This window comes from Somniosus microcephalus, unplaced genomic scaffold (assembly GCF_052327205.1).
Source record: "Somniosus microcephalus isolate GS21.2 unplaced genomic scaffold, FLI_Smic_1.0 unresolved_chr1, whole genome shotgun sequence".
In the NCBI taxonomy this organism is placed as follows: Eukaryota; Metazoa; Chordata; class Chondrichthyes; order Squaliformes; family Somniosidae; genus Somniosus; species Somniosus microcephalus.
Window position 1 is genome coordinate 114,795,117 of NW_028225179.1, and position 27,451 is coordinate 114,822,567.

General features: G+C 44.5%; 1 protein-coding gene across 7 annotated transcripts in view; it reads left to right on the forward strand.

The window, feature by feature from the left end:
• LOC147095723 (complement C3-like) overlaps nt 1-27,451 on the forward strand; it is a 165,086-nt gene that overhangs the window by 83,413 nt on the left and 54,222 nt on the right. For 5 of the 7 annotated variants that reach the window (XM_085974769.1, XM_085974768.1, XM_085974771.1 and 2 more), the window contains 2 exons: nt 6,592-6,645; nt 16,425-16,484. In XM_085974769.1, coding sequence (XP_085830895.1) covers nt 6,592-6,645; nt 16,425-16,484 — 114 coding nt within the window. The remainder of the gene's footprint in view (nt 1-6,591; nt 6,646-16,424; nt 16,485-27,451) is intronic. The other 2 variants (XM_085974772.1, XM_085974774.1) reach the window with 1 other exon arrangement.

Below are 27,451 nucleotides of genomic sequence, written 5' to 3' on the forward strand. Positions count from 1 at the left end.
CCAGGGGGCAAGCAACCTTGGATCTGGTCCTGTGTAACGAGACAGGATTAATTAAAAATGTCCTAGTAAAGGATCCCCTTGGAATGAGTGACCATAACATGGTTGAATTCCATATTCAATTAGAGGGTGAGAAGGTTGGATCTCAAACAAGCGTGCTAAGCTTGAATAAAGGAGACTATGAAGGTATGAGAGCGGAATTGAGTCGAGTGGATTGGGAAAATAGATTAATGGGTAAGACGATACATGATCAGTGGTGTACATTTAAGGAGTTATTTTACAACTTCCAAAAAAAATATATTCCACTGAGAAGAAAGGGTGTAAAAGAAAAGACAGCCATTCATGGCTAAGTAAAGAAATTAAGGATAATATTCGACTAAAAACAAGGGCATATAAGGTAGCCAAATCTAGTGGGAGGATAGAGGATTGGGAAAACTTTAAAAGACAGCAAAAGATAACAAAAAGATTAATTAAGAAAGGGAAGATAGATTATGAAAGTAAATTAGCAAAAGATATAAAAACAGATAGTAAGAGTTTTTATAGTTATATAAAAAGAAAAAGGGTGGCTAAAGTAAATGTTGGTCCCTTAGAGGATGAGACTGGGAAATTAATGGTGGGAAATATGGAGATGGCAAAAACACTGAATGAATATTTTGTATCAGTCTTTACAGTAGAAGACACTAAAAATATCCCAACACTGGACAAACAGGGGGCTATGGGGGGGAGGAGCTAAACACGATCAAAATCACTAAGAAAGTGGTACTCGGTAAAATAATGGGACTCAAGGCGGATAAAACACGTGGGCCGGATGGCTTACATCCTAGGGTCTTGAGGGAAGTGGCGGTAGGGATTGTGGATGCATTGGTAATAATTTTCCAAAACTCCCTGGACTCGGCAAAGGTCCCGGCAGACTGGAAAACTGCTAATGTAACACCCTTATTTAAAAAGGGCAGTAGACAGAAGGCTGGAAACTATAGACCGGTTAGCCTAACATCTGTGGTAGGTAAAATTTTGGAGTCCATTATTAAGGAGACAGTAACAGGACATTTAGATAATCATAATTTAATAGGACAAAGTCAGCATGGTTTTATGAAGGGGAAGTCATGTTTGACAAATTTGCTGGAGTTCTTTGAGGAAGTAACATATAGGGTGGATAAAGGGGAACCAGTGGACGTAGTGTATTTAGACTTCCAAAAGGCATTTGACAAGGCGCCACACAAAAGATTATTGCTTAAGATAAAAAAATCACGGGATTGGGGGTAATATTCTGGCATGGATAGAGGATTGGCTATTTAACAGAAGGCAGAGAGTTGGGATAAATGGTTCATTCTCAGACTGGCAATCAGTAACTAGTGGTGTTCCGCCGGGGTCGGTGCTGGGTCCCCAACTCTTTACAAGCTATATTAACGATTTGGAGGAGGGGACCGAGTGTAAAATATCAAAGTTTGCAGATGATACTAAGATGGGGGGGAAAGTAGTGAGTGAGGAGGACATAAAAAACCTGCAAGGGGACATAGACAGGCTAAGTAAGTGGGCAGAGATTTGGCAGGTGGAATACAATACTGGAAAGTGTAAGGTTATGCACTTTGGCAGGAAAAATCGTAGAGCAAGTTATTATCTTAATGGCAAGAAACTGGAAAGTACTGAAGTACAAAGGAATCTGGGGGTCCTGGTGCACGAAACTCAAAAGGTTAGTATGCAGGTGCAGCAAGTGATTAAGAAGGCCAATGGAATGTTGGCTTTCATTGCTAGGGGGATAGAATATAAAAATAGGGAGGTATTGCTTCAGTTGTACAAGGTATTGGTGAGACCGCCCCTGGAATACTGCATACAGTTTTGGTGTCCATACTTAAGAAAAGACATACTTGCTCTCGAGTCAGTACAAAGAAGGTTCACTCGGTTAATCCCGGGGATGAGGGGATGGACATATGAGGAGAGGTTGAGTAGATTGGGACTCTACTCATTGGAGTTCAGAAGAATGAGAGGCGATCTTATTGAAACATATAAGATTGTGAAGGGGTTGGATCGGGTGGATGCGGGGAGAATGTTCCCGATGATGGGTGAAACTAGAACTAGGGGGCACAGTCTTAGAATAAGGGGCTGCTCTTTAAAAACTGAGAGGAGGAGGAACTACTTCACTCAGAGGGTGGTAGGTCCATGGAATATGCTGCCCCAAAAACCTGTAGAAGCTACATCATTACATAAATTTAAAACAGAAATAGACAGTTTCCTAGAAGTAAAGGGAATTAAGGGTTACGGGGAGCGGGCAGGAATTTGGACATGAGTCTAGGTTCGGATCGGTCATGGCCCTGTGGGTAACGGAGCGGGCCCAGGGGCCGTGTAGCCTGATCCTGCTCCTATTTCGTGTGTCTAATTCTGTTAGATTCAGGAGATGGTTCTGTGATAGTAGATTGGCGGTTAGGATCAGATCAGCCATGATCTTATTGAATGGCGGAGCAGGCTCGAGGGGCCGATTGGCCTACTCCTGCTCCTATTTCTTATGTTCTTATGTGTTGGCCATCCCCTCACCGTCAAATCATATACCCGAGACAGTGTCGGATCATTGCGGGTCTCCTTCTCTATATCCGCGTTCGTTACTGGCAATCGTTCAATTATTGACGAATAAAATATCTCGATAGGATCTACTGCTGGCGCTTCCTCCACAGTAGGCAGTGGCAGGCGTGATAGCCCATCAGCGTTTCCATGCTGTTTCGTGCCTTTATATTCTATTTCATATTGATTCGCTCCTAGAAACAGGGACCATCTTTGTAACCGTTGTGCAGTCATCACTGGAACGCCCTTCTTAGGATTAAAGATGGAGACAAGTGGTTGGTGGTCAGTCAGCAAGGTGAACTTCTGCCCATGCAGATAGTGGTTGAATTTTTTTACTCCCCATACTAGGCTGAGGGCCTCCCTGTCAATCTGGGCGTAGTTGCGCTCAGCTGAGGTTAGTGACCGAGACGCAAAGGCTACTGGCCTCTCCAACCCGTCTGGGAATTTGTGCGACAGCACCGCTCCAATACCATAGGGTGATGCATCACATGCCAAACGAATTGGTAGTGCTGGGTTGAAATGGGCCAACACCTCTTTTGATGTGATCAATTCTTTACACTTCTGGAAAGCTCATCTATGTTCGTCATTCAACTTCCATGGTACCCCTGTTTGCAGTAGGGTGTTCAGTGGGTGTAATACCATGGACAAATTTGGTAAGAACTTATGGTAGTAGTTTACCAGCCCGAGGAACGACCTCAGTTGTGACACATTTTCCGGTGCTGGAGCCTTGACTACTGCCTCAATCTTTTTAGGGGACTTATGTAGCCCCTCTTCATCGATGACATGGCCACAATATGAGATCTGCTTCTGGAAAAACTCGCACTTGTGGCGATTAGCTCGCAGCCCATATCCCTTTAATCTGGTGAGCACCTTCTCCAAGTTGGCGAGGTGATCACTGTCATTTTTGCCCGTGACCAGGATGTCGTCCAAATAACACTGGGTCCCTGGAATCCCTTGCAGGACTTGATCCATCGCCCTTTGCCAAATAGCCGGAGCCGATGCTACCCCGAACACCAGCCGGTTGTATTGATAGAGACCTTTTATGAGTGTTGATCGTGAGGTATTGTTTCGAGGCTTCTTCTACCTCCATTTGCAAGTACGCCTGGGCTAGATCAATTTTGGTGAAGCGTTTACCTCCAGATAGCGAGGCGAAAATATCCTCAATTCGTGGAAGCGGATATTGTACCATGTGAAGTACTGGGTTCACTGTCACCTTAAAATCCTCACAGATGCGGACCTTCTTTGGTTCCCCAGGCGTATTACTCAACGACCTCTTCATTACAGGAACGATGGGTGTAGCCCACTTGCTCCAGTCTACTTTGGACAGTACTCATGAACGTTCCAACCCTTCCAGCTCTGCTTCGACGGCTGGTCTGATCGCATAAGGCACTGGTCTGGCCGTAAGAAACTTTGGGCTTGCATTTTCCTCTATTTTAACCGTTGCTGTTATGCCTTTTAGTGTTCCGAGTCCCTCCTGGAACACTTCTTTTGCGTCAGTTAGCATTTTTGACAGTCGTCCAGGTGTGACTTCGTCATCCATTTTGGCCTCAACCTTCAGTGCCTGTATGGAATGCCAATCTAATTGTATCTTCCGGATCCATTCACGTCCTAGCAGTGGTGGTCCTCCATCTGGCAATACATATAAGTCCATTTTAGGTATTTCCTGGCCTTTGTATATCACTTTCACCCTTATTGTTCCTTTGGGGTAGACTTTTTGCCCCGTGTACGTCTTCAAGACAATCTCTGTAGCTTTCAAGGGTATATGTGAAAATAGCCGCTTGTAGTCCCTTTGGTTTATGACTGTTGGGCTGATCCTGTGTCCAATTCCATTTTCACTTGGACTCCGTCTATCTCGAGTGTAACCCAGATAATCTGGTGATCCTCCATTTTGTTTACCTTATGTAGTTTCAGACAACCCAGCTCCTTGCTTCCGGAGTCTGTGTCACTTTTCTGTTCGTCTGAACTACTGTCCATCACCTTGTGTACCTTTTTGTACTTCTCCTGTGGAGATTTCTTGCTGTTGGTTTTCTTCCCAGACCTGCAGACTCTTGCTATGTGTCCTGCTTTTCCACACTGTCTGCACACTTGGTCCTTGAACCAACAATCCTTCTAGTCGTGTGTTGTTCTGCTGCAGCGATAACACTTCCCTGTTCCATAGGACATTTCATTGGTGCCATATTCTTGCGGTCTCCGTTGTATCTCTGCAGTGCCCCTTGCGGCTGCTTCGTGTGATACTGCCATACTGAAAGCCTTGTCCAGCGTAAGATCCTTTTCTGATAGAAGCTGTTTCTGGGTTCCTTCACTTTGAAGCCCACACACAAACTTGTCCCTTAACGTATCTGCTAGTCCCACTCCAAACTGGCAGTGTTTCGATAGCTTGCGCAGTTCCGTTAAGTACTCAGCATTGCTTTCGTCTTTGTGTTGGTTCCTTTTATGGAACTTAAATCGTTCTGCTATCAGCAGCGGTGTGGGGTTTAAGTGGTCCTGTAGGATTTCTACTATGCTTTCGAAATTCTTATTCACAGGCTTCTCTGGGGTTATTAGGTTTCGCAGTAACCGATAAGTTTTTGCACCCATGGAATTTAACAAAACCAGTGCTTTCCTAGCATCTGGCACTTCATTCGCCCTGCATTACACCTCAATACGTTTCACATATGTCGCCCAATCTTCGACTTCATTGTCGAACATAGAGATACTGCCACTCTTCGGCATCCCTGGGTGTGATTTAACTGTCAGAAATGGCATCTCCCACGCTTCCCCTTCTTCTCCGCTGGCACAAAATGGCGTCTCCCGCGCTTTCCTTTCTTCCCGCGCTCGCCCTTCTTCTCTGCTGCGGCTTCTAAAAATGGCATCTCCCGCGCTCTTCCTTCTCCGCGGCTCAATGGCATCTCCCGCGCCCTCCCTTCTTCTCCCTGTGGACACTGTTCAGCTCTTGAGCCCTGGCTGTGCTCTGCGCGTTTTTTTTTCTGTGCGCCTTTCCCTTTTCCGCCGCTCGGTCCTGAACCCGGCTGCCGCTTTACCCTCTCTCTCTCCGTTTTGTTTTTCCTCGACGCCGCTCGGTTTTCAACCCCCGGCTGCACCCTGTGCGCTTCATTCTCTATCTTACCACGTCGACGCTGCTCGGCTTTTTCTCTGCTGTCGGTCGGCTCCAGCCGCCGCTGTCCGGGAAGGGTCTGCGCTGTACCTGTTGTCAGTCTGTTGCTGATCGTTGTGGCTGGGGAACCAAGCCCGGCTCTCCACAGCCTCCCCTGCGATGTTCACTCTCTGCCGGACGACTGGGCGGTTGCTCGTGGTCGACGCCCGTGTTTCTGGCCTCGACTTTCTTCCACCGCCCTCCGGAGCGAATCCTTGAAGGGAAATGCAGAGTTGCAGGTAGATTCGAATCGACACTCGTCGCCACTGTTAGATCCATGATTCTGAGAGTATGATGTTTTTCAATAACCACACGGATGCTGTAACTTAACATTCAACAGGTATTTACTGGAGTAGGGTAGTCTCAAGACTGGGGGTACAGAGGCATGCTCAAGGCTTATATACAGGTGTGGTCACTGCCGGTACTACAGTATAAAGGAGCTGTAAAAGTAGTTCTCTCTTAAAGGTACGTACACTACAAAAGAATTTAAGGGTAGCATTAGATTGAAAGAAGAAGCTTATAATGCTGCAAAGAATAGTAGTAAGTCTGAGAATTGGGAGAGTTTCAGAAACTAGCAAAGGATGACCAAAAATTGATAAAAAGGGAAACAATAGAATATGAGAGAACATAAGAAATAGGAGCAGGAGTAGGCCATTTGGCCCTTCGAGCCTGCTCTGCCATTCAATAAGATCATGCTGATCTTCTACCTCATCTCCACATTCCTGCACTATGTAGAAAACTAGCAAGAAATATAAAAACAGATTGTAAGAGCTTCTACAAGCATGTAATAAGGAAGAGAGCAGCAAAAGTAAATGTTGGTCCCTTAGAGGCCGAGACAGGAGAAATTATTATGGGGAATAAGGAAATGGCAGAAACGTTAAATAAATATTTTGTATCTGTCTTCACAGTAGAAAACACAAAAAGGATACCAAAAATGGTGGAGAACCAAGGGTCTAATGAGGGTGAGTTTAACGTTATTAATATAAGTAGAGAATAAGTACTAGAGAAACTAATGAGACTAAAAGCTGACAAATCCCCTGGACCTGACGGCTGACATCCTAGGGTTCTAAAATAGGTGGCTGCAGAGATAGTGGATGCATTGGTTTTGATCTTCCAAAATTCCCTAGATTCTAGAACGGTCCCAGTGGATTGGAGGGTAGCAAATATAACACTGCTATTCAAAAAAGGAGGGAGAGGGAAAACAGGGAACTGCAGGCCAGTTAGCCTGACATCAGTCGTTGGGAAAATGCTGGAATCCATGGTTAAGGAAGTGGTATCAGGGCACTTAGAAAATCATAACATGATTAGGCAGAGTCAACATGGTTTTATAAAGGGGAAATCGTGTTTGACAAATTTATTAGAGTTTTTTGAGAATGTAACTAGCAGGGTAGATAAAGGGGTACCAGTGGATGTAATATATTTGGATTTCCAAAAGGCATTCAATAAGGTGCCACATAAAAGGTTATTACACAAGATAAGGGCTCATGGCATTCTGGGTGATAGAGTAGCATGGATAGAGGATTGGTTAACGGACAGAAAACAGAGAGTAGGGATAAACGGGTCTTTTCCAAACACTGCATTGAATGGCAGAGCAGGCTCGAGGGGCCGTATGCCTACTCCTGCTCCCATTTCTCATGTTGTTATGTTCGCAATGTAGGCCATCTCTAGAATAATTTTCCCACAGAGTGCATATACACTGCAAATATTCAGAAAGGGAGCTGGTGAATTCTTTGAAGTGGTAAACATCTTGACCTATGATAGGTAGGTGGGTCTGTGTGGGAGAGTGCTGCTAGTCACCATGGCAACCTGGAGCTTCATGGGTGCGAGGAATTTCAACATTTACCCCCCTCCTTAAATTGGTCCAATGTCTTGTTTTATTCTGGCTTTCTGTCTCTCCAAAGAAATTGCATGACTGGGGTGGGTGAGGGGTGCAAATTGCACCATTCCGGACAGGGTAGACTCATTTGACCATGGCCTTTCCCTCTCCATTTTTTAAATGTTTTGTATGGTGAATCATTCGGGTAGATTTTGGTCTTCACTGCCTGGACAGTAATCTGGAATGGAATAAAAATCATGCAGGTTCTATAAAGGGTAGGTGACGGGTCCTGCCTGATTACCACCCGGGCGGCGGAGACGTTAATCTACTTGCCTTAGGTCAGTGAACCTATGTTTGGAGCAACTTTTGATTTTCCTGTATATCTAACTCAACGAAACATATAAAACTCTTACAGGACTTGACAGGGTAGATGTTGAGAGGCTGTTTCCCCTGGCTGGGGAATCTAGAACTAGTGAGCACAGTCTCAGAATAAGGGGTCGGCCATTTAGGACCAAGATGAGGAGAAATTTCTTCACACAGAGGGTTGTGAATGTTTGGAATTCTCTACCCCAAAGGGTTGTGGATGCTCAGTCGATGAGTATATTCAAGAGTATACAGAGTACTGGAGAACAGCTAACATAGTACCATTATTCAAGGGTATTAGGGATAAACCAGGGAATTACAGGCCAGTGAGCCTAACATCAGTGGTAGGGAAATTATTGGGAAAAATTCTGAGGGACAGAATTAGTCTCCACTTGGACAGGCAAGGATTGATCAAGGATAGTCAGCATGGCTTTGTCAGGGGGAGATCATGTCTAACCAATTTGATTGAGTTTTTCGAGGGGGTGACTAGGTGTGTGGATGAGGGTAGTGCAGTTGATGTAGTCTACATGGACTTCAGTAAGGCTTTTGACAAAGTCCCGCATGGGAGACTGGTCAAGAAGGTAAGAGCCCATGGGATCCAGGGAAATTTGGCACATTGGATCCAAAATTGGCTTAGTGGCAGGAGGCAGAGGGTGATGGTCGAAGGTTGTTTTTGTGACTGGAAGCCTGTGTCCAGTGGTGTACCGCAGGGATCGGTGCTGGGTCCTTTGCTGTTTGTAGTGTACATCAATGATTTAGATATGAATGTAGGAGGTATGATCAGTAAGTTTGCAGATGGCATGAAAATTGGTGGAGTGGTAAATAGCAAGGAGGGAAGCCTCAGGCTACAGGACGATATAGATGGGTTGGTTAGATGGGCAGACAGTGGCAAATGGAATTTAACCCTGAAAAGTGTGAGGTGATGCATTTTGGGAGGACTAACAAGGCAAGGGAATACACAATGAATGGTAGGACCCTAGGAAGGACAGATGATCAGAGGGACCTTGGAGTACACGTACATAGATCCCTGAAGGCAGCAGGACAGGTAGATAAGGTGGTTCAAAAGGCATATGGGATACTTGCCTTCATTAGCCGAGGCATAGAATATAAGAGCAGGGAGGTTATGATGGAGCTGTACAAAACGCTAGTTAGGCCACAGCTGGAATACTGTGTGCAGTTCTGGTCACCACACTATAGGAAGGATGTGATTGCATTGGAGAGGATGCAGAGGAGATTCACCAGGATGTTACCTGGGCTGGAGCACTTTAGCTATGAAGAGAAACTGGACAGGCTGGGGTTGTTTTCCTTAGAGCAGAGAAGGCTGAGGGGGGACCTGATTGAGGTGTACAAATTATGAGGGGCATAGATAGGGTAGATAGAAAGGAACTTTTCCCCTTAGTAGAGGGGCCAATAACCAGGGGGCATAGTTTCAAGGTAAGGGGCAACAGGTTTAGAGGGGATTTGAGGAAAAACTTTTTCACCCAGAGGGTGGTTGGAATCTGGAACTCATTGCCTGAAAGGGTGGTAGAGGCAGGAACCCTCACAAGATTCAAGAAGCATTTAGATGAGCACTTGAAATGCCATAGCATACAAGGCTATGGACCAAGTGCTGGAAAATGGGATTAGAATAGACAGGGCTTGATGGCCGGTGTGGACACGATGGGCCTAAGGGCCTCTTTCTGTGTTGTAACAACTCTATGACTCTATTGATATTGATAGAGTTTGGGACTCTAAAGGAATCAAGGGATATGGGGATCGGGCGGGAACGTGGAGTTGAGGTAGAAGATCAGCCATGATCTTATTGAATGGCAGAGCAGGCTCAAGGGGCCGTATAGCCCACTCCTGCTCCTATTTCTTATGTTTGTGTTCTTGCCATTTTCATTATACTTCTCCCATTTTCTTGCCTCTTTGTGTGAATCCACCTAATACCTTTCTATGGGCATGGTAATAAGAAAAGAAAGACTTGCACGTATATAGCGCCTCTCATGCTCTCCGGTTGTCTCAAAGCGCTTTACAGCCAATGGGGTACATTTGAAGTGTAGTCACTGTTGTGGGAAACGTGGCAGCCAATTTGTGCACGGCAAGCTCCCACAAACAGCAATGTGATGATGACCAGATCATCTGGTGATCCTATAACTCCTGTTTTACATTAACGTCCATAGTTAAAATTACCCCCATTGTGTTTCCGGAGTTGTGGAGGCAAGCTTACGGGAATCAATATCACAGAAACCAGTTTTACCAAAACTTCAAGTTATAACACTGTCACCGAAGAATGGTGATCAGCTCTCTGCCCAATGTTGCTTTCTGCAAATTCAGTTACTGTTCAACAGAACTTCTGTGGGGAATCGATTCACAGTTGGTTTAGCTTCCAATCCCCATATCTAACACTAATAGGGGTAGGGAGAGTTGGATCGTCAATGGAAATAATGATTGGTAGAGATGTTACTGGGTCCGCCGACTCCCTATCACCCGCTTTACTCCGTTGCACAAAGTCAAGAACGACCGCAATGTGTTTGACACATGTATTCTTCAGATAATGGCATTCAGACTAGCTTTCTTTTCTTGAATTTGTTAAATATATCATTTGCCCTGCAAGCTTTAATTATTCAGGTGCATTCTAGGGCAATGTCATAGAAACTGAATAAAAGCTGATTGAAATATTTGCAATAAATGGTCAGAGGTGATCATTTTTCACGGGATCGTGTTCTGATTTGGACTAAGTCTTAATTAGTATGGGGAATAATTACATCAGAACATAAGAAATAGGAGCAGGAGAAGGCCATTCGGCCCCTCGAGCCTGCCCCACCATTCAATATCATGGCTGATCTGATCTTGGCCTCAACTCCACTTTCCTGCCCGCTCCCCATAACCCTCGACTCCCCTGTTTTTCAAAAATCTGTCTATCTCCGCTTTGAACATATTCAATGACTCAGCCCCCAAAGCTCTCTGGGGTAGAAAATTCCAAAGATTCACGACCCTTAGCGAAGAAATTTCTCCTCATCTCAGTTTTAAATGGGTGACCCCTTATTCTGAAACTGCGCCCCCTAGTTCTAGATTCCCCCACGAGGGGAAACATCCTCTCTGCATCTACCCTGTCCGGCCCCCTCAGAATCTTATATGTTTCAATAAGATCACCTCTCATTCTTCTAAACTCCAATGAGTATAGGCCCAACCTGCTCAACCTTTCCTTATAAGACAACCCCTTCATCCCAGGAATCAACCCAGTGAACCTTCTCTGAACTGCCTCCAATGCAAGTATATCCTTCCTTAAATAAGGAGACCAAAACTGTACGCAGTACTCCAGGTGTGGTCTCACCAACGCCCTGTACAGTTGTAGCAAGACTTCCCTACTTTTATACTCCAGCCCCCTTGCAATAAAGGCCAACATTCCATTTGCCTTCCTAATTACTTGCTGTACCTGCATGCTAACTTTTTGTGTTTCATGTACGAGGACACCCAGATCCTTCTGTACTGCAGCATTCTGTAGTCGCTCTCCATTTAAATAATATTTTGCTTTTTTACTCTCCCTACCAAAGTGGATAACCTCACATTTCCCACATTATACTCCATCTGCCAAATCTTTGCCCACTCACTTAACCTGTCTATATCCCTTTGCAGACTCTGTGTGTACTCCTCACAACTTGCTTTCCCACCTATCTTAGTATCATCAGCAAATTGACAATAGTATAGTAGGTCCCTTCATCCAAGTCATTAATATCGATTGTGAATAGTTGAGGCCCCAGCACCGTTCCCTGTGGCACCCCACTAGTTACAGTTTGCCAACCTGAAAATGACCCATTTATTCCGACTCTCTGTTTTCTGTTAGTTAGCCAATCCTCTATCCATGCTAATATATTACCCCCAACACTGTGAGCTCTTACCTTGTGCAGTAACCTTTTATGTGGCACCTTATCGAATGCCTTCTGGAAATCCAAATACACGACATCTACTGGTTCCCCATTATCCACCCTGCTCATTACATCCTCAAAGAACTCTAGTAAATTTGTCAAACATGATTTCCCTTTCATAAAACTGGTTGACGCTACTTGATTGTATTATGATTTTCTAAATGTCCTGCTTCTACTTCCTTAATAATGGATTCCAGCATTTTCCCAGTGACAGATGTTAGGCTAACCTATAGTTTCCTGCTTTCTGTCTCCCGCCTTTCTTGAAAAGGGGCGTTATATTTGCGGTTTTCCAATCCGCTGGGACCATTCCAGAATCCAGAAAATTTTGGTAGATTACAACCAATGCATCCACTATCTCTGCAGCCACTTCTTTTAAGACCCTAGGATGCAGGCTATCAAGTCCAGGGGGCTTGTCAGCCTTTAGTCCCATTAGTTTGCCAAGTACTTTTTCTCTAGCGATAGTGATTGTTTTAAGTTCCTCCCTCCCTTTTGCCCCTTGATTATCTACCACTATTGGGATGCTTTTAGTGTCTTCTACTGTGAAGACAGGTGCAAAATATTTGTTCAAAACCATTTCCCTGTTTCCCATTATTAATTCCCCAGTCTCGTCCTCTAAGGGTCCAACGTTTACTTTAGCTACTCTCTTCCTTTTTATATACTTGTAGAAGCTCTTACTGTCTTTTTTATATTTCTTGCTAGTTTACTCTCATAATCTATCTTCTCCCTCATTTTTAATATTTTTAGTCATCCTTTACTGGTTTCTAAAAATTCCCAAATCCACTGGCCTACCACTAACCTTCACAACATGGTATGACTTTTCTTTCAATGTTATACCATCCTTAACTTCCTTAGTTAGCCACGGATGGTTCATCCTTCTCATAGAGTCTTTCCTTCTCACTGGAATATTCCTTTGCTGAGAGTTATGAAATATCTCCTTAAATGTCTGCCACTGTTTTTCTATCGTCTTACCCTTTAACCTATTTTCCCAGTCCACTTTAGCCAACTCTGTCTTCATACCTTTGTAATTGCCTTTATTTAAGTTTAAGACACTAGTTTCAGACCCAAGTTTCTCACCCTCAAGCTGAATGTGAAATGCTATCATGTTATGATCACTCTTCTCTGGAGGATCCTTTATGTTGAGATCATTAATTAATCCTGCCTCATTACTCATTACCAGATCTAAAATAGCCTGCTCCCTGGTTGGTTCCACAACATATTGTTCTAAGAAACCCGAATACACTCTATGAACTCGCCCACAAGGCTACCTTTGCCAATTTGATTTGAAAGGTTCATAAAGAGCACTGCAATATCATGAGGTAAAGGTAACAACATCGAACATACAAACATACGAATTAGGAGCAGGAGTAGGCCACTCGGTCCCTCGAGCCTGCTCCGCCATTCAATAAGATCATGGCTGATCTGATTACTCCACATTCCAGCCTACCCCCGATAACTTTTCACCCCCTTGCTTACCAAGAATCTATCTACCTCTGCCTTAAAAATATTCAAAGACTCTGCTTCCACCGCCCCCTGAGGAAGAGAGTTCCAAAGACTCACGACCCTCTGTGAGAAAAGATTTCTCCTCATCTCTGTCTTAAATGGGCGACCCCTTATTTTAAACAGTGACCCCTAGTTCTAGATTCTCCCACAAGAGGAAACATCCTCTCCACATCCACCCTGTCCAGACCCCTCAGGATCTTATATGGTTCAATCAAGTCACCTGTTACTCTTCTAAACTCCAGCGGATACAAGCCTAGCCTGTCCAACCTTTCCTCATAAGACAACCTGCCCATTCTAAGTATTAGTCTAGTAAACCTTCTCTGAACTGCTTCCAACGCATTTACATCCTTCCTTAAATAAGGAGACCAATACTGTACACAGTACTCCAGATGTGCCCTGTATAATCGAAGCATAACCTCCCTACTTTTGTATTCAATTCCCCTCGCAATAAACAATAACATTCTATTAGCTTTCCTAATTACTTGCTGTACCTGCATAATAACCTTTTGTGATTCATGCACTAGGACACCCAGATCCCTCTGCATTTCAGAGCTCTGCAATCTCTCACCATTTAGATAATATGCTTCTTTATTATTCTTCCTGCCAAAATGGACAACTTCGCATTTTCCCACATTATACTCCATTTGACAGATCTTTGCCACTCATTTAACTTATCTATATCCCTTTGTAGCCTCCTTATGTCCTCTTCACAATTTACTTTCCTACCTATCTTTGTGTCATCAGCAAATTTAGCAACCATACCTTCAGTCCCTTCATCCAAGTCATTTATATAAATTGTAAAAAGTTGAGGCCCCAGCACTGATCCCTGTGGCACACCACTCATTACATCTTGCCAATCAGAAAATGACCCATTTATGCCTACTCTCTGTTTCCTGTTAGCTAGCCAATCTTCTATCCATGCCAATATGTTCCCCCCTAACCATGAGCTTTTATTTTCTGCAATAACCTTTGATGTGGCACCTTATCAAATGCCTTCTGGAAATATAAGTACAGTACATCCACCGGTTCCCCATTTTCCACAGCACATGTTACTTCCTCAAAGAACTCCAATAAATTGGTTAAACATGATTTCCCTTGCACAAAACCATGTTGACTCTGCCTGGTTACTTTGAACTTTTCTAAATGCCCTGCTATAACGTCTTTAATAATAGCTTCTAACATCTTCCCTATGACAGATGTTAAGCTAACTGGCCTGTAGTTTCCTGCTTTCTGTCTCCCTCCCTTTTTGAATAAAGGAGTTACATTCGCTATTTCCCAATCTAATGGAACCTTCCCCAAATCTAGGGAATTTTGGAAAATTAAAACCAACGCATCAACTATCTCACTAGCCACTTCTTTTAAGACCCTAGGATGAAGTCCATCAGGACCCGGGGACTTGTCAGCCCGCAGCTCCAACAATTTGCTCAGTACCACATCCCTGGTGATTATAATTTACTTGGGTTCCTCCCTCCCTTCCATTTCCTGATTTACAGCTATTTCTGGGATGTTACTTGAATCCTCTATAGTGAAGACCGATGCAAAATATCTGTTCAATTCAACTGCCATCTCCTTATTTTCCATTATTAATTCCCCAGACTCACTTTTTATAGGACCAATGCTCACTTTGTTAACTCTTTTCTTTTTTAAATATCTATAGAAACTCTTACTATCTGTTTTTATATTTCTAGCTAGCTTTCTCTCGTACTTTAATTTTTCTCTCCTTATTAATCTTTTCGTCATTCTTTGCTGTTTTTTATATTCTGTCCAATCTTTTGACCTGCCACCCATCTTTGCACAATTATATGCTTTTTCTTTAAGTTTAATACTACCTTTAACTTTTTTAGTTAACCACGGATGGTGGGTACTCCCCTTGGAATTTTACTTTCTTGTTGGAATGTATCTATTCTGTGTATTTTGAAATATCCCCTTAAATGTCTGCCACTGCAACTCTATTGACCTACCCCTTAACCTAATTTGCCAGTTTACTTTAGCTAGCTCTGCTTTCATGCCCTCATAATTGCCCTTATTTAAGTTTAAAATACTAGTCTTGGACCCACTCTTCTCTCTCTCAAACTGAATGTAAAATTCAATCATATTATGATTGCTGCTACCTAGGGGCACCTTCACTATGAGGTCATTAATTAATCCTATCTCATTGCAAAATACCAGGTCCAGTATAGCCTGCTCTCTGGCTCCAGAATGTGCTGTTGTAAGAAACTATCCCGAAAACATTCCATGAACTCCTCATCTAGGCTACCTTTGCCCATCTGATTTTTCCAGTCTATAAGCAGATTAAAATCCCCCATGATTATTGCTGTACCCTTCTGGCAAGCTCCCATTATTTCTTCCTTTATACTCCATCCTACCCATGTGGTTACTGTTAGGGGGACTGTACACCACTCCCACAAGTGTTCTTGCCTTTATTATTTCTCATCTCTACCCAAACCGCTTCTACATCCTGGTTTCCTGAACTTAGGTCATCCCTCTCTATTGTGCTAATACTATCATTAATTAACAGAGCCACCCCTCCACCTTTTCCTAGCTCCCTGTCCTTCCTAAATGTCATGTACCCTTCAATATTCAGATCCCAATCTAGGTCATCCTGCGGCCATGTTTCTGTAATGGCGATCAGATCATATTTATTTATTTCTAATTGCGCTATCAGTTAATCTGTTTTGTTTCAAATGCTACGTGTATTCAGATGCAGAGCCTTTAGCTTCATCCTTTTATTATTTTTGTAACCTCTAGCCTTATCTGTTGATTTACTCTTAGATTTGTACTCTCTATCCCTTCCTGTCATGGTCTGTTTATCATTTTCCATATTAATACCTTTCTCTCTTGTCTTGTCTCTACTCTTTGATTTATCACATCTTCCCAAATTTGATCCGATGCCCCCAATATTTAGTTTAAAGCCCTCTCTACCGCCCTAGTTATATGACTCCCCAGAACACTGGTCCCAGCAAGGTTCAGGTGAAGACCGTCCCAACGATACAGATCCCACTTTCCCCAGTACTGGTGCCACTGTCCCAGGAATTGAAACCCATTTCTCCCACACCAGTCTTTGAGCCACGCATTCATCTCTCTAATTTTATTTACCCTATGCCAATTTGCTCAAAACAACTTCATAATGTCAAATATTTCTAATTATTTCCAGGCAGTGGACGAACGACAATAACTATCCAACAGAAGGAACAGGCAACACACGAGGCTGATGGTAGGAATAGAATTTTTGTGAACTCCTTGGAAAACAAGATCATGCAAATTTTTGCTGTGATGTGTCTCTGTTCATGTGGATTGAACATTGGTTTGGTTGTGTACTAACTGGCATTATATAATGAGTGAGGAGGGAAGGCTTTAAATAAGCAGCAGCAGCAGCGGCGGCAGTGCGGACCTGGGAGGAGCGGCCGTGCGGCAGCGGCGGTACCAACTCAGCACCAGCAGAATTTTCAAAGAGTGACGTTAGAAGTCAAAAGTGACATTGGCACAAGGGGAGGGAGCTGATTGAGGCCAGTGACAGGAGCGGAGAGAGCGGCGGTACAGTGAGTACTTAAACATACTTTCGCGGGCTTCTTTACAGAGGCCAGTGTCTGGAGGAGCAGAGAGCGACGGTACAGTGAGTACTTTGTGGGCTTTTTTACAGAGGCCAGTGTCGGGTGGAGAAGAGAGCGGCGATACAGTGAGTACTTAAACTCACTTTCACAGGCATTTTTACAGAGGCTTGCCAATCTCAGACTGGCGGCAGCATTCTGGAGCCACGTCACGATTCAAAAAGTGACGCGGGCAAGAGGAAGCAGCTGATTGGGTGAGTTCGGCCAGGTGAGTATTTATACTACTCTATAGTTTGACAGTTAAGATTAATAGTTTATAAAATTTAGAAGGTCTTAATTTTTGTGGTTATAGTATCTAAGGTCTCTGTTGTGTATCAGGGAGTGCTAGTAACCAAGGGCCCTTGAGTATATCATTTAATTGTAGTGTAATTAGTGGTACTGATTTGATTTAAATTAACTTAAATGAATTAAAGGCTAAGTCATGGCAGGACAGCTCAGCCCCGTGGCATGCTCCTCCTGCGCTATGTGGGAAATCAGGGACACTTCCTGTGTCCCTGATGAGCATGTGTGCGGGAAGTGTATCCAGCTGCAGCTACTGACAGACCGCATTGTGGCGCTGGATCTGTGAATGGATACATACTGGAGCATTCACAATGCTGAGGACATCATGGATAGCACGTTTAGGGAATTGGTCACACCACAGGTAAAGGCTGCACAGGCAGGAAGGGAATGGGTGACCACAAGGCAGAGTAGTAGGTGCAGGCAGGAAATGCAGGGGTCCCTTGTGGCCATTCCCCTTTCAAACAGATATACCACTTTGGATATTGTTGAGGGAGATGGCTTATCGGGGGAAGGCAGCAGCAGCCAACTTCCTGGCACCATGGGTGGTCCTGCTGCACAGGATGGGAGGAAAAATAAAACAAAAAAGGTGACTCAACCATGGCGAACAAGGGAAATTAGGGATAGCATAAGCTCCAAGGAGAGGTCATATAATTTGGCCAGAAAAAGCAGGAAACCAGAGGATTGGGAGCAGTTTAGGATTCAGCAAAGGAGGACAAAAGGATTAATTAAGAGGGGGAAATAGATTATGAGAGTAAACTTGCAGGGAACATAAAAACTGACTGTAAAAGCTTCTATAGATATGTGAAGAGAAAAAGATTGGCAAATCAAGCGTAGGTCCCTTGCAGTCAGAATCAGGGGATTTTATAATGGGGAACAAAGAAATGGCAGACCACTTAAATACATACTTTGGTTCTGTCTTCACAAAGGAGGACACAAATCACCTCCCAGAGATGTCGGGGAACATAGGGTCTAATGAGAGGGAGGAATTGAATGAAATCAGTATTTGTAGGGAAATGGTGTTAGGGAAATTGACGGGATTGAAGGCCAATAAATCCCCAGGGCCTGATAATCTACATCCTAGGGTACTTAAGGAAGTGGCCCTAGAAATAGTAGATGCATTGCTGGTCATCTTCCAAAATTCTATAGACTCTGGAACAGTTCCCATGGATTGGAGAATAACTAATGTAACCCCACTATTTAAGAAGGGTGGTAGAGAGAAAACGGGGAATTAAGCCTGACATCGGTAGTGGGGAAAATGCTAGAGTCCATTGTAAAAGATGTAATAGCAGCGCACTTGGAAAACAATGACAGGATCGGACAATGTCAACATGGATTTACAAAATATAAATCATGCTTGACTAATCTACTGGAATTTTTTGAGGATGTAACTGGTGGAATAGATGAGGGAGAACCAGTGGATGTGGTGTATTTGGACTTTCAGAAGGCTTTTGATAAGGTCCCACATAAGAGATTAGCGTGTAAAGTTAAAGCACATGGGATTGGGGGTAAGGTACTGTCTTGAATAGAGAACTGGTTGGCAGACAGGAAGCAAAGAGTTGGAATAAACGGCTCTTTTTCCGAGTGGCAGGCAGTGACTAGTGGGGTACCGTAGGGATCGGTGCTAGGACCCCAGTTATTCACAATATATATAAATGATCTAGACGAGGGAACTAGATGTAATATCTCCAAGTTTGCAGACAACATAAAGCTGGGTGTGTGTGTGTGCTGTGAGGAGGATGCAGAGAAACTCCAGTACGATTTGGACAGGTTGGGTGATTGGGCAGATGCATGGCAGATGCAGTATAATGTGGATAAATGCGAGGTTATCCACTTCGGTGGCAAAAACAGGAAGACAGATTATTATCTGAACGGCAATAGATTGGGAAAAGGGGAAGTGCAACAAGACCTGGGTGTCCTTGTGCACCAGTCGCTGAAGTTAAGCATGCAGGTGCAGCAGGCTGTTAAGAAGGAAAATGATATGTTGGCCTTCATAGCGAGAGGATTTGAGTACAGGAGCAAGGAAGTCTTGCTGCAGTTGTACAGGGCCTCGGTGAGACCACAGCTTGAATATTGTGTGCAGTTTTGGTCGCCTTACCTGAGGAAGGATGTTCTTGCTAATGGAGAGAGTGCAGCGAAGATTCACCAGGCTGATACCTGGGATGGCAGGAATGACGTATGAGGAGAGATTGGGACAATTAGGCTTATATTCGCTAGAGTTTAGAAGAATGAGAGGGGATCTCATTGAAACTTATAAAATTCTAGCAGGACTAGACAGCCTAGATGCAGGAAGGATGTTCCCGATGGCGGGGGAGTCCAGAACCAGGGGTCACAATCTAAGGATAAGGGGTAAGCCATTTAGATGCAGAGGAATTTCTTCACCCAGAGAGTGGTGAACCTGTGGAATTCTCTTCCACACAGGGCAGTTGAGGCCAATTCATTAAATATATTCAAGAAGGAGTTGGATATATTTCTTGAGGCTAAAGGGATCAAGGGATATGGGGAGAAAGCAGGGACAGGATACTGAATTTGGATGATCAGCCATGATCTCATTAAATGGTGGAGCGGGCTCGACGGGCCGAATGGCCTACTCCTGCTCCTATCTTCTATGTTTTTATGTTCCTACAAAGCAGCGTGTGACATAGGACATTAATAGTAACATCGCATTTTAAATATTAATATATTTACCTATTAAAATTGCGGATATAGAAACTTAATTGAAAAGAAAGACTTGCGTTTATATAGCGCCTTTCATGACCACCGGACATCCCAAAGCACTTTACAACCAATTAAATACTTTAGAAGTGTAGTCACTGTTGTAATGTAGGAAACGCAGCAGCCAATTAATGACCAGGTATCTGTTTTAGTGATGTTGGTTGAGGGATAACTATTGGCCCCAGGACGCTGGGGAGAACTCCCCTGCTCTTCTTCGAAATAGTGCCATGGGATCTTTTATGTCCACCTGAGAGAGCAGACAGGGCCTTGGTTTAACGTCTCATCTGAAAGATGGCACCTCCGACAGTGCAGCACTCCCTTGGTACTGCACTGGAGTGTCAGCCTAGATTTTTGTGCTCCAGTCTCTGGAGTGGGACTTGAGCCCACAACGTTCTGACTCAGATGGCCATGTTAGTACATTACATCATCCTGTTGGAAATGGCAATTTTACCCCACTAGAGAATTATATTGAGAAAAATGAGCAAATCCACCACCTTCCCTTAAACTAATAGAAGTCCTGATTTTCTACTTTAGCACGCTACACACAAGTCAGCGTTGCAAAATGAGAAATGCCGCATTTCCAGCCCATGAATTTACGACCATTTAAAAGCATTTAAAAGCCAGCAAAGAATAACTAAAAGATTAATTAAGAAAGGGAAGATAGATTATGAAAGTAAATTAACAAAAAATATAAAAACAGATAGCAAGAGTTTCTACAGTTATATAAAAAGAAAAAGGGTGGCTAAAGTGAATGTTGGTCCCTTAGAGGACGAGACCGGGAAATTAATGGTGGGGAACATGGAGATGGCAGAAACGCTGAACAAATATTTTGTATCAGTCTTTACAGTAGAAGACACTAAAAATATCCCAACACTGGACAAACAGGGGGCTATAGGGGGGGAGGAGCTAAACACGATTAAAATCACTAAGGAGGTGGTACTCGGTAAGGTAAAGGGACTAAAGGCGGATAAATCCCCTGGACCTGATGGCTTACATCCTAGGGTCTTGAGAGAAGTAGCGGTAGGGATTGCGGATGCATTAGTGGTAATTTTCCAGAACTCCCTGAATTCAGGTAAGGTCCCAGCAGATTGGAAAACTGCTAATGTAACGCCCTTATTTAAAAGGGGAAGTAGACAAAAGGCTGGAAACTATAGACCAGTTAGCCTAATATCTGTGGTTGGTAAAATGTTGGAGTCCATTATTAAGGAAGCAGTAACAGGACATTTGGATAAGCATAATTTAATCGGACAGAGTCAGCATGGTTTTATGAAGGGGAAGTCATGTTTGACAAATTTGCTCGAATTCTTTGAGGACGTAACAAACAGGGTGGATAAAGGGGAACCAGTGGATGTGGTGTATTTGGACTTCCAAAAGGCATCTGACAAGGTGCCACACAAAAGATTACTGCACAAGATAAAAAATCACGGGATTGGGGGTAATATACTGGCATGGGTGGAAGATTGGCGATCTAACAGAAAACAGAGAGTTGGGATAAATGGTTCATTCTCGGGTTGGCAATCTGTGACTAGTGGTGTTCCGCAGGGGTCAGTGCTGGGACCCCAACTCTTTACAATCTATATTAATGATTTGGAGGAAGGGACCGAGTGCAACATATACAAGTTTGCCGACGATACAAAGATGGGAGGGAAAGCAGTGAGTGAGGAGGACATAAAAAACCTGCAAAAAGACATAGACAGGCTAAGTGAGTGGGCAGAAATTTGGCAGATGGAATATAATGTTGGAAAGTGTGAGGTTATGCACTTTGGCAGAAAAAATCAAAGAGCAAGTTATTATCTAAATGGAGAGAAACTGCAAAGTGCTACAGTACAAAGGGATCTGGGGGTCCTGGTGCATGAAACACAGAAGGTTAGTGTTGGACCCGTGGTTCAGTGGATAAATAATTACACGGATGCTGTACATAAACAAATAACAGGTCTTTACTGGAGGAGGGCAAGCTCTAGACTGGGGTACAGAGGCATGCGCACAGCTTATATATCGGTGTGGTTACTGCCGGTACTACAGTACACAGGCGCTGTAAAAAGTAGTTCTGACTTAAAGCACATACACTACAATTCCTCCCTTTTTAGATTAATAATACCCCCTTAATATTCAAATAACAATTACATTTTTACATGTACATTCAATAACAAAAGTCCATTTATAGATTCAGTCTTTGGGGCGGCTTCCTGACCCTTTCGGGATAGCGCCTTTCCGAAGGTTCTTGTTCTTGGTGCAGAGGCGATTCTGGCCCCCTTTCATCGGGTAGTTCATCGGGTTCCACTGCTACTGGGTCTGAAGCAGATACTACCGGTATGTCGGGTTCATCCCCAGGTACTCGAGACATGGGGTTGAAGCATTCCTGTGATGCTAAGATCTGATCGACGTGGCATCTCACAATGTTCTCCCCGACATCCACTGTGTACATTAATGGCCCCTGCCTTGCACATATTGTTCCGGGTTGCCACTTCTCTGTTTGATAGTCACGGGCCAAGACTGGTTGCCCTACATTGAAGCTCCTTGTCGGCCTCTCGTTGATGTGCTGGAATTGTTTGTCCTCAACATTTCTTCACACATTTGGTCTGAGCAAGTCCAGACGAGATCGCAACCTTCGGTTAAAGAACATCATGGCCGGGGTCTGGTTGGTAACTGCATGTGTCGCGTTTCGGTAGGCCAATAAGAAATTGTCCATCTTATGCTGTAGTGGAATTTCCTCATCGCACATGGCCTTTATCGCCGCCTTAAAGGTTTGTACGAACCTCTCAGCCAATCCATTGGTGGCTGGATGATACGGGGCGGATATGTAATGCCTTACCCCATTCCTTTTCATGAATTTTTGGAACTCATCGGACACAAACTGTGGTCCATTATCAGAGCAGATCTGCTCTGGCAACCCGTTTCTGGCAAATATGGTCCGTAGGACTGCAATCGTTTTCTCTGTAGTGGTTGAAGACATCTTTATCACCTCAGGCCACTTTGAATGAACATCCACTGCTATTAAGAACATTGAGTCCATGAATGGGCCAGCGAAATCAATGTGCACCCGTTGCCATGGAGAGGAGGGCCACTCCCATGGATGTAGAGGGGCATGTGGTAGTGCATTTTGGACCTTCTGGCATCCTAAGCAGCTCTTAGTTGGTCTTCGATTTGTTGATCGATTCCCAGCCACCACACATAAGCCCTAGCTGGGCTTTTCATTTTCACTCCCCCCAGATGACCTTCATGTAGCTCATTTAGCACTCTCTCCCTTAACTTGGGTGGAATCACCACTCTGGATCCACACATCACTGTCCCCTGGCATACTGACAGCTGTTCTCTTCTGGATGAGAATGCTGGCAACAGTGAGTCACCATGTGTTGGCCATCCCCTCACCGTCAATTCATATACCCATGACAGCGTCGGATCATTGCGGGTCTCCTTCTCTATATCCGCGTTTGTTACTGGCAATCGTTCAATTATCGACGAATAAAATATCTCGACAGGGTCCACTGCTGGTGCTTCCTCCACTGTAGGCAGTGGCAGGCGCGATAGCCCATCAGCGTTCCCATGCCGTCTCGTGCCTTTATATTCTATTTCATATTGATTCGCCCCTAGAAAGAGGGACCATCTTTGTAACCGCTGTGCAGTCATTACTGGCACGCCCTTCTTAGGATTAAAGATGGAGACAAGTGGTTGGTGGTCAGTCAGCAAGGTGAACTTCTGTCCATGCAGATAGTGGTTGAATTTTTTTACTCCCCATACTAGGCTGAGGGCCTCCCTGTCAATCTGGGCGTAGTTGCGCTCGGCTGAGGTTAGTGACCGAGACGCAAAGGCTACTGGCCTCTCCAAACCGTCTGGGAATTTGTGCGACAGCACCGTTCCAATGCCGTTGGGTGATGCATCACATGCCAAACGAATTGGTAGTGCTGGGTTGAAATGGGCCAACACCTCTTTTGATGTGATCAATTCTTTACACCTCTGGAAAGCTCGTCTACATTCGTCATCCCACTTCCATGGTACCCCTGTTTGCAGTAGGGTGTTCAGCGGGTGTAATACCGTAGAAAAATTTGGTAAGAACTTGTGGTAATAGTTTACCAGCCCGAGGAACGACCTCAGTTGTGACACATTTTCCGGTGCTGGAGCCTTGACTACTGCCTCTATCTTGTCAGGGGACTTATGTAACCCCTCTTCATCGATGACGTGGCCGCAATACGAGATCTTTTTCTGGAAAAACTCACACTTGTGGCGATTAGCTCGTAGCCCATATTCCTTTAATCTGGCGAGCACCTTCTCCAAGTTAGCGAGGTGATCACCGTCATTTTCGCCCATGACCAAGATGTCGGCCAAATAACACTGGGTCCCTGGAATCCCTTGCAGGACCTGATCCATCGCCCTTTGCCAGATAGCCGGAGCCGAGGCTACTCCAAACACCAGCCGGTTGTATTGATAGAGACCTTTATGGGTGTTGATCGTAAGGTAATGTTTTGAAGCTTCTTCTACCTCCATTTGCAAGTACGCCTGGGCTAGAGCAATTTTTGTGAAGCGTTTACCACCAGATAGCGAGGCGAAAATATCCTCAATTCGTGGAAACGGATATTGCACCGTGTGAAGGGCTGGGTTCACTGTCACCTTAAAATCCCCACAGATGCGGACCTTCTTTGGTTCCCCAGGCGTATTATTCAACGACCTCTTCATTACAGGAACGATGGGTGTAGCCCACTCGCTCCAGTCCACTTTGGACAGTACTCCTGAACGTTCCAACCCTTCCAGCTCTGCTTCAACCGCTGGTCTGATCGCATAAGGCACTGGTCTGGCCTTCAGAAACTTTGGGCTTGCATTATCCTCTATTTCAATTGTTGCTCTTATTCCTTTTAGTGTTCCTCGTCCCTCCTGGAACACTTCTTTTGCGTCAGTTAGCATTTTTGACAGTCGTCCATGTGTGACGTTGTCATCCTTTTTGGCCTCCACCTTCAGTGCCTATATGGAATGCCAATCTAAATGTATCTTCCGGATCCATTCACGTCCTAGCAGTGGTGGTCCTCCATTTGGCAATACATATATATCCATTTTAGGTATTTCCTGACCTTTATATGTCACTTTCACCCTTATTTTTCCTTTGAGGTAGACTTTTTGCCCCGTATACGTCTTCAAGACAATCTCTGTAGCTTTCAAGGGTATGTGTGAAAATAGCCGCTTGTAGTCTCTTTGATTTATGACTGTTAGAGCTGACCCTGTGTCCAATTCCATTTCCACTTGGACTCCATCTATCTTGAGTGTAACCCAGATAGTCTGGTGATCCTCCATTTCGGTTACATTATGTAGTTTCAGACAACCCAGCTCCTTGCTTCCGGAGTCTGTGTAACTTTTCTGTTCGTCTGAACCACTGTCCATCACCTGGTGTACCTTTTTGTACTTCTCCTGTGGAGATTTCTTACTGTTGGTTTTCTTCCCAGACCTGCAGACTCTTGCTATGTGTCCTACTTTCCCACACTGTCTGCACACTTGGTCCTTGAACCAACAATCTTTCTGGTCATGTGTTGTTCTGCCGCAGCGATAGCACTTCCCTGTTCCATAGGTCATTTCGTTGGTGCCATATTCTTGCGGTCTCCGTTGTACCTCTGCAGCGCCCCTTGCGGCTGCTTCGTGTGAAACTGCCATACTGAAAGCTTTGTCCAGTGGGAGACTTTCAGAAGGGAAATAGAGAGAGTACAACGCCAACATGTTCCTGTAAAGGTCAAGGGTGGGACCAACAAGCAAAGGGAACCTTGGATGACAAGGGATATACAAAAATGCATTAGAAATAAAAGGGGGGCTTTTGGCAGTTACAAAAGACTAAAGACGGAAGAAGCCCTAGAGGAGTATAAAAAGTGCAGGGGCATACTTAAAAAAGAAATTAGGAGGGCGAGGAGGGGCCATGAAATAACACTGGCGAGCAAAATAAAGGAAAATCCTAAGATGTTTTATAAGTATATTAAGGGCAAGGGGATAACCAGGGAAAGGGTAGGGCCCATTAGGGACCAAAGTGGCAATCTGTGTGTAGAGCCAGATGATGTAGGCGGGGTTTTAAATGAATTTTTTGCATCTGTGTTCACTATGGAGAGAGACGATGCAGACATAGAAATCGGGCAAGGGGACTGTGACATACTTGAACATATTAGCATCGAGAGGGAGGAGGTGCTAGCGGTTTTAGCAGGCCAAAAAGTGGATAAATCCCCAGGCCCGGACGAGATGTATCCCAGGCTGCTGTGTGAGGCAAAGGAGGAGATTGCAGGGGCTCTGACACAAATTTTCAGAACCTCTCTGGCCACAGGGGATGTACCAGAGGACTGGAGAACAGCTAATGTAGTACCATTATACAAGAAGGGTAGCAGGGATAAACCAGGGAATTACAGGCCAGTGAGCCTAACATCTGTGGTAGGGAAATTATTGGAAAAAATTCTGAGGGACAAAATTAGTCTCCACTTGGAGAGGCAAGGATTAATCGGGAATAGTCAGCATGGCTTTGTCAAGGGTAAATCATGTCTGACAAATCTGATTGAATTTTTCGAGGGGGTGACTAGGGGGGTGGATGAGGGAAATGCTGTGGATGTGGTTTACATGGACTTCAGTAAAGCTTTTGACAAAGTCCCGCATAGGAGACTGGTCAAGAAGGTAAGAGCCCATGGGATCCAGGGTGCCTTGGCGCGTTGGATCCTAAACTGGCTGAGTGGCAGGAGGCAGAGGGTGATGGTCGAAGGATGCTTTTGTGACTGGAAGCCTGTGTCCAGTGGGGTACCTCAGGGATCGGTGCTGGGTCCCTTGTTGTTTGTGATCTACATAAATGATTTGGATGAGAATGTAAAAGGTATGATCAGTAAGTTCGCAGATGACACGAAAATTGGTGGGGTGGTAAATTGCGAGGAGGAAAGCCTCAGGCTACAGGACGATATAAACGGGTTGGTCAGATGGGCGGAAAAGTGGCAAATGGAATTTAACCCTGAAAAGTGCGAGGTGATGCATTTTGGACGGACAAATAAGGCAAGGGAATACACAATGAGTGGTAGGACCCTAGGAAGTACAGAGGGTCAGAGGGACCTTGGTGTACATGTACATAGATCTCTGAAGGCAGCGGAACAGGTAGATAAGGTGGTTAAAAAGGCATATGGGATACTTGCCTTCATTAGCCGAGGCATAGAATATAAGAGCAGGGAGGTTATGATGGAGCTGTACAAAACGCTGGTGAGGCCACAGCTGGAGTACTGTGTGCAGTTCTGGTCGCCTCACTATAGGAAGGATGTGATTGCTTTGGAGAGGGTGCAGAGAAGATTCACCAGGATGTTACCTGGGATGGAGCGCCTCAGCTATGAAGAAAGACTAAACAGGCTGGGGTTGTTTTCCTTGGAGCAAAGAAGGCTGAGGGGGGACCTGATTGAGGTGTACAAAATGATGAGGGGCATAGATAGGGTAGATAAAGAGGAACTTTTCCCCTTAGTAGGGGGGTCAATAACAAGGGGGCATAGATTCAGGGTAAGGGGCAGGAGATTTAGAGGGGATTTGAGGAGGAACTTTTTCACCCAGATGGTGGTTGGAATCTGGAACTCACTGCCTGAAAGGGTGGTAGAGG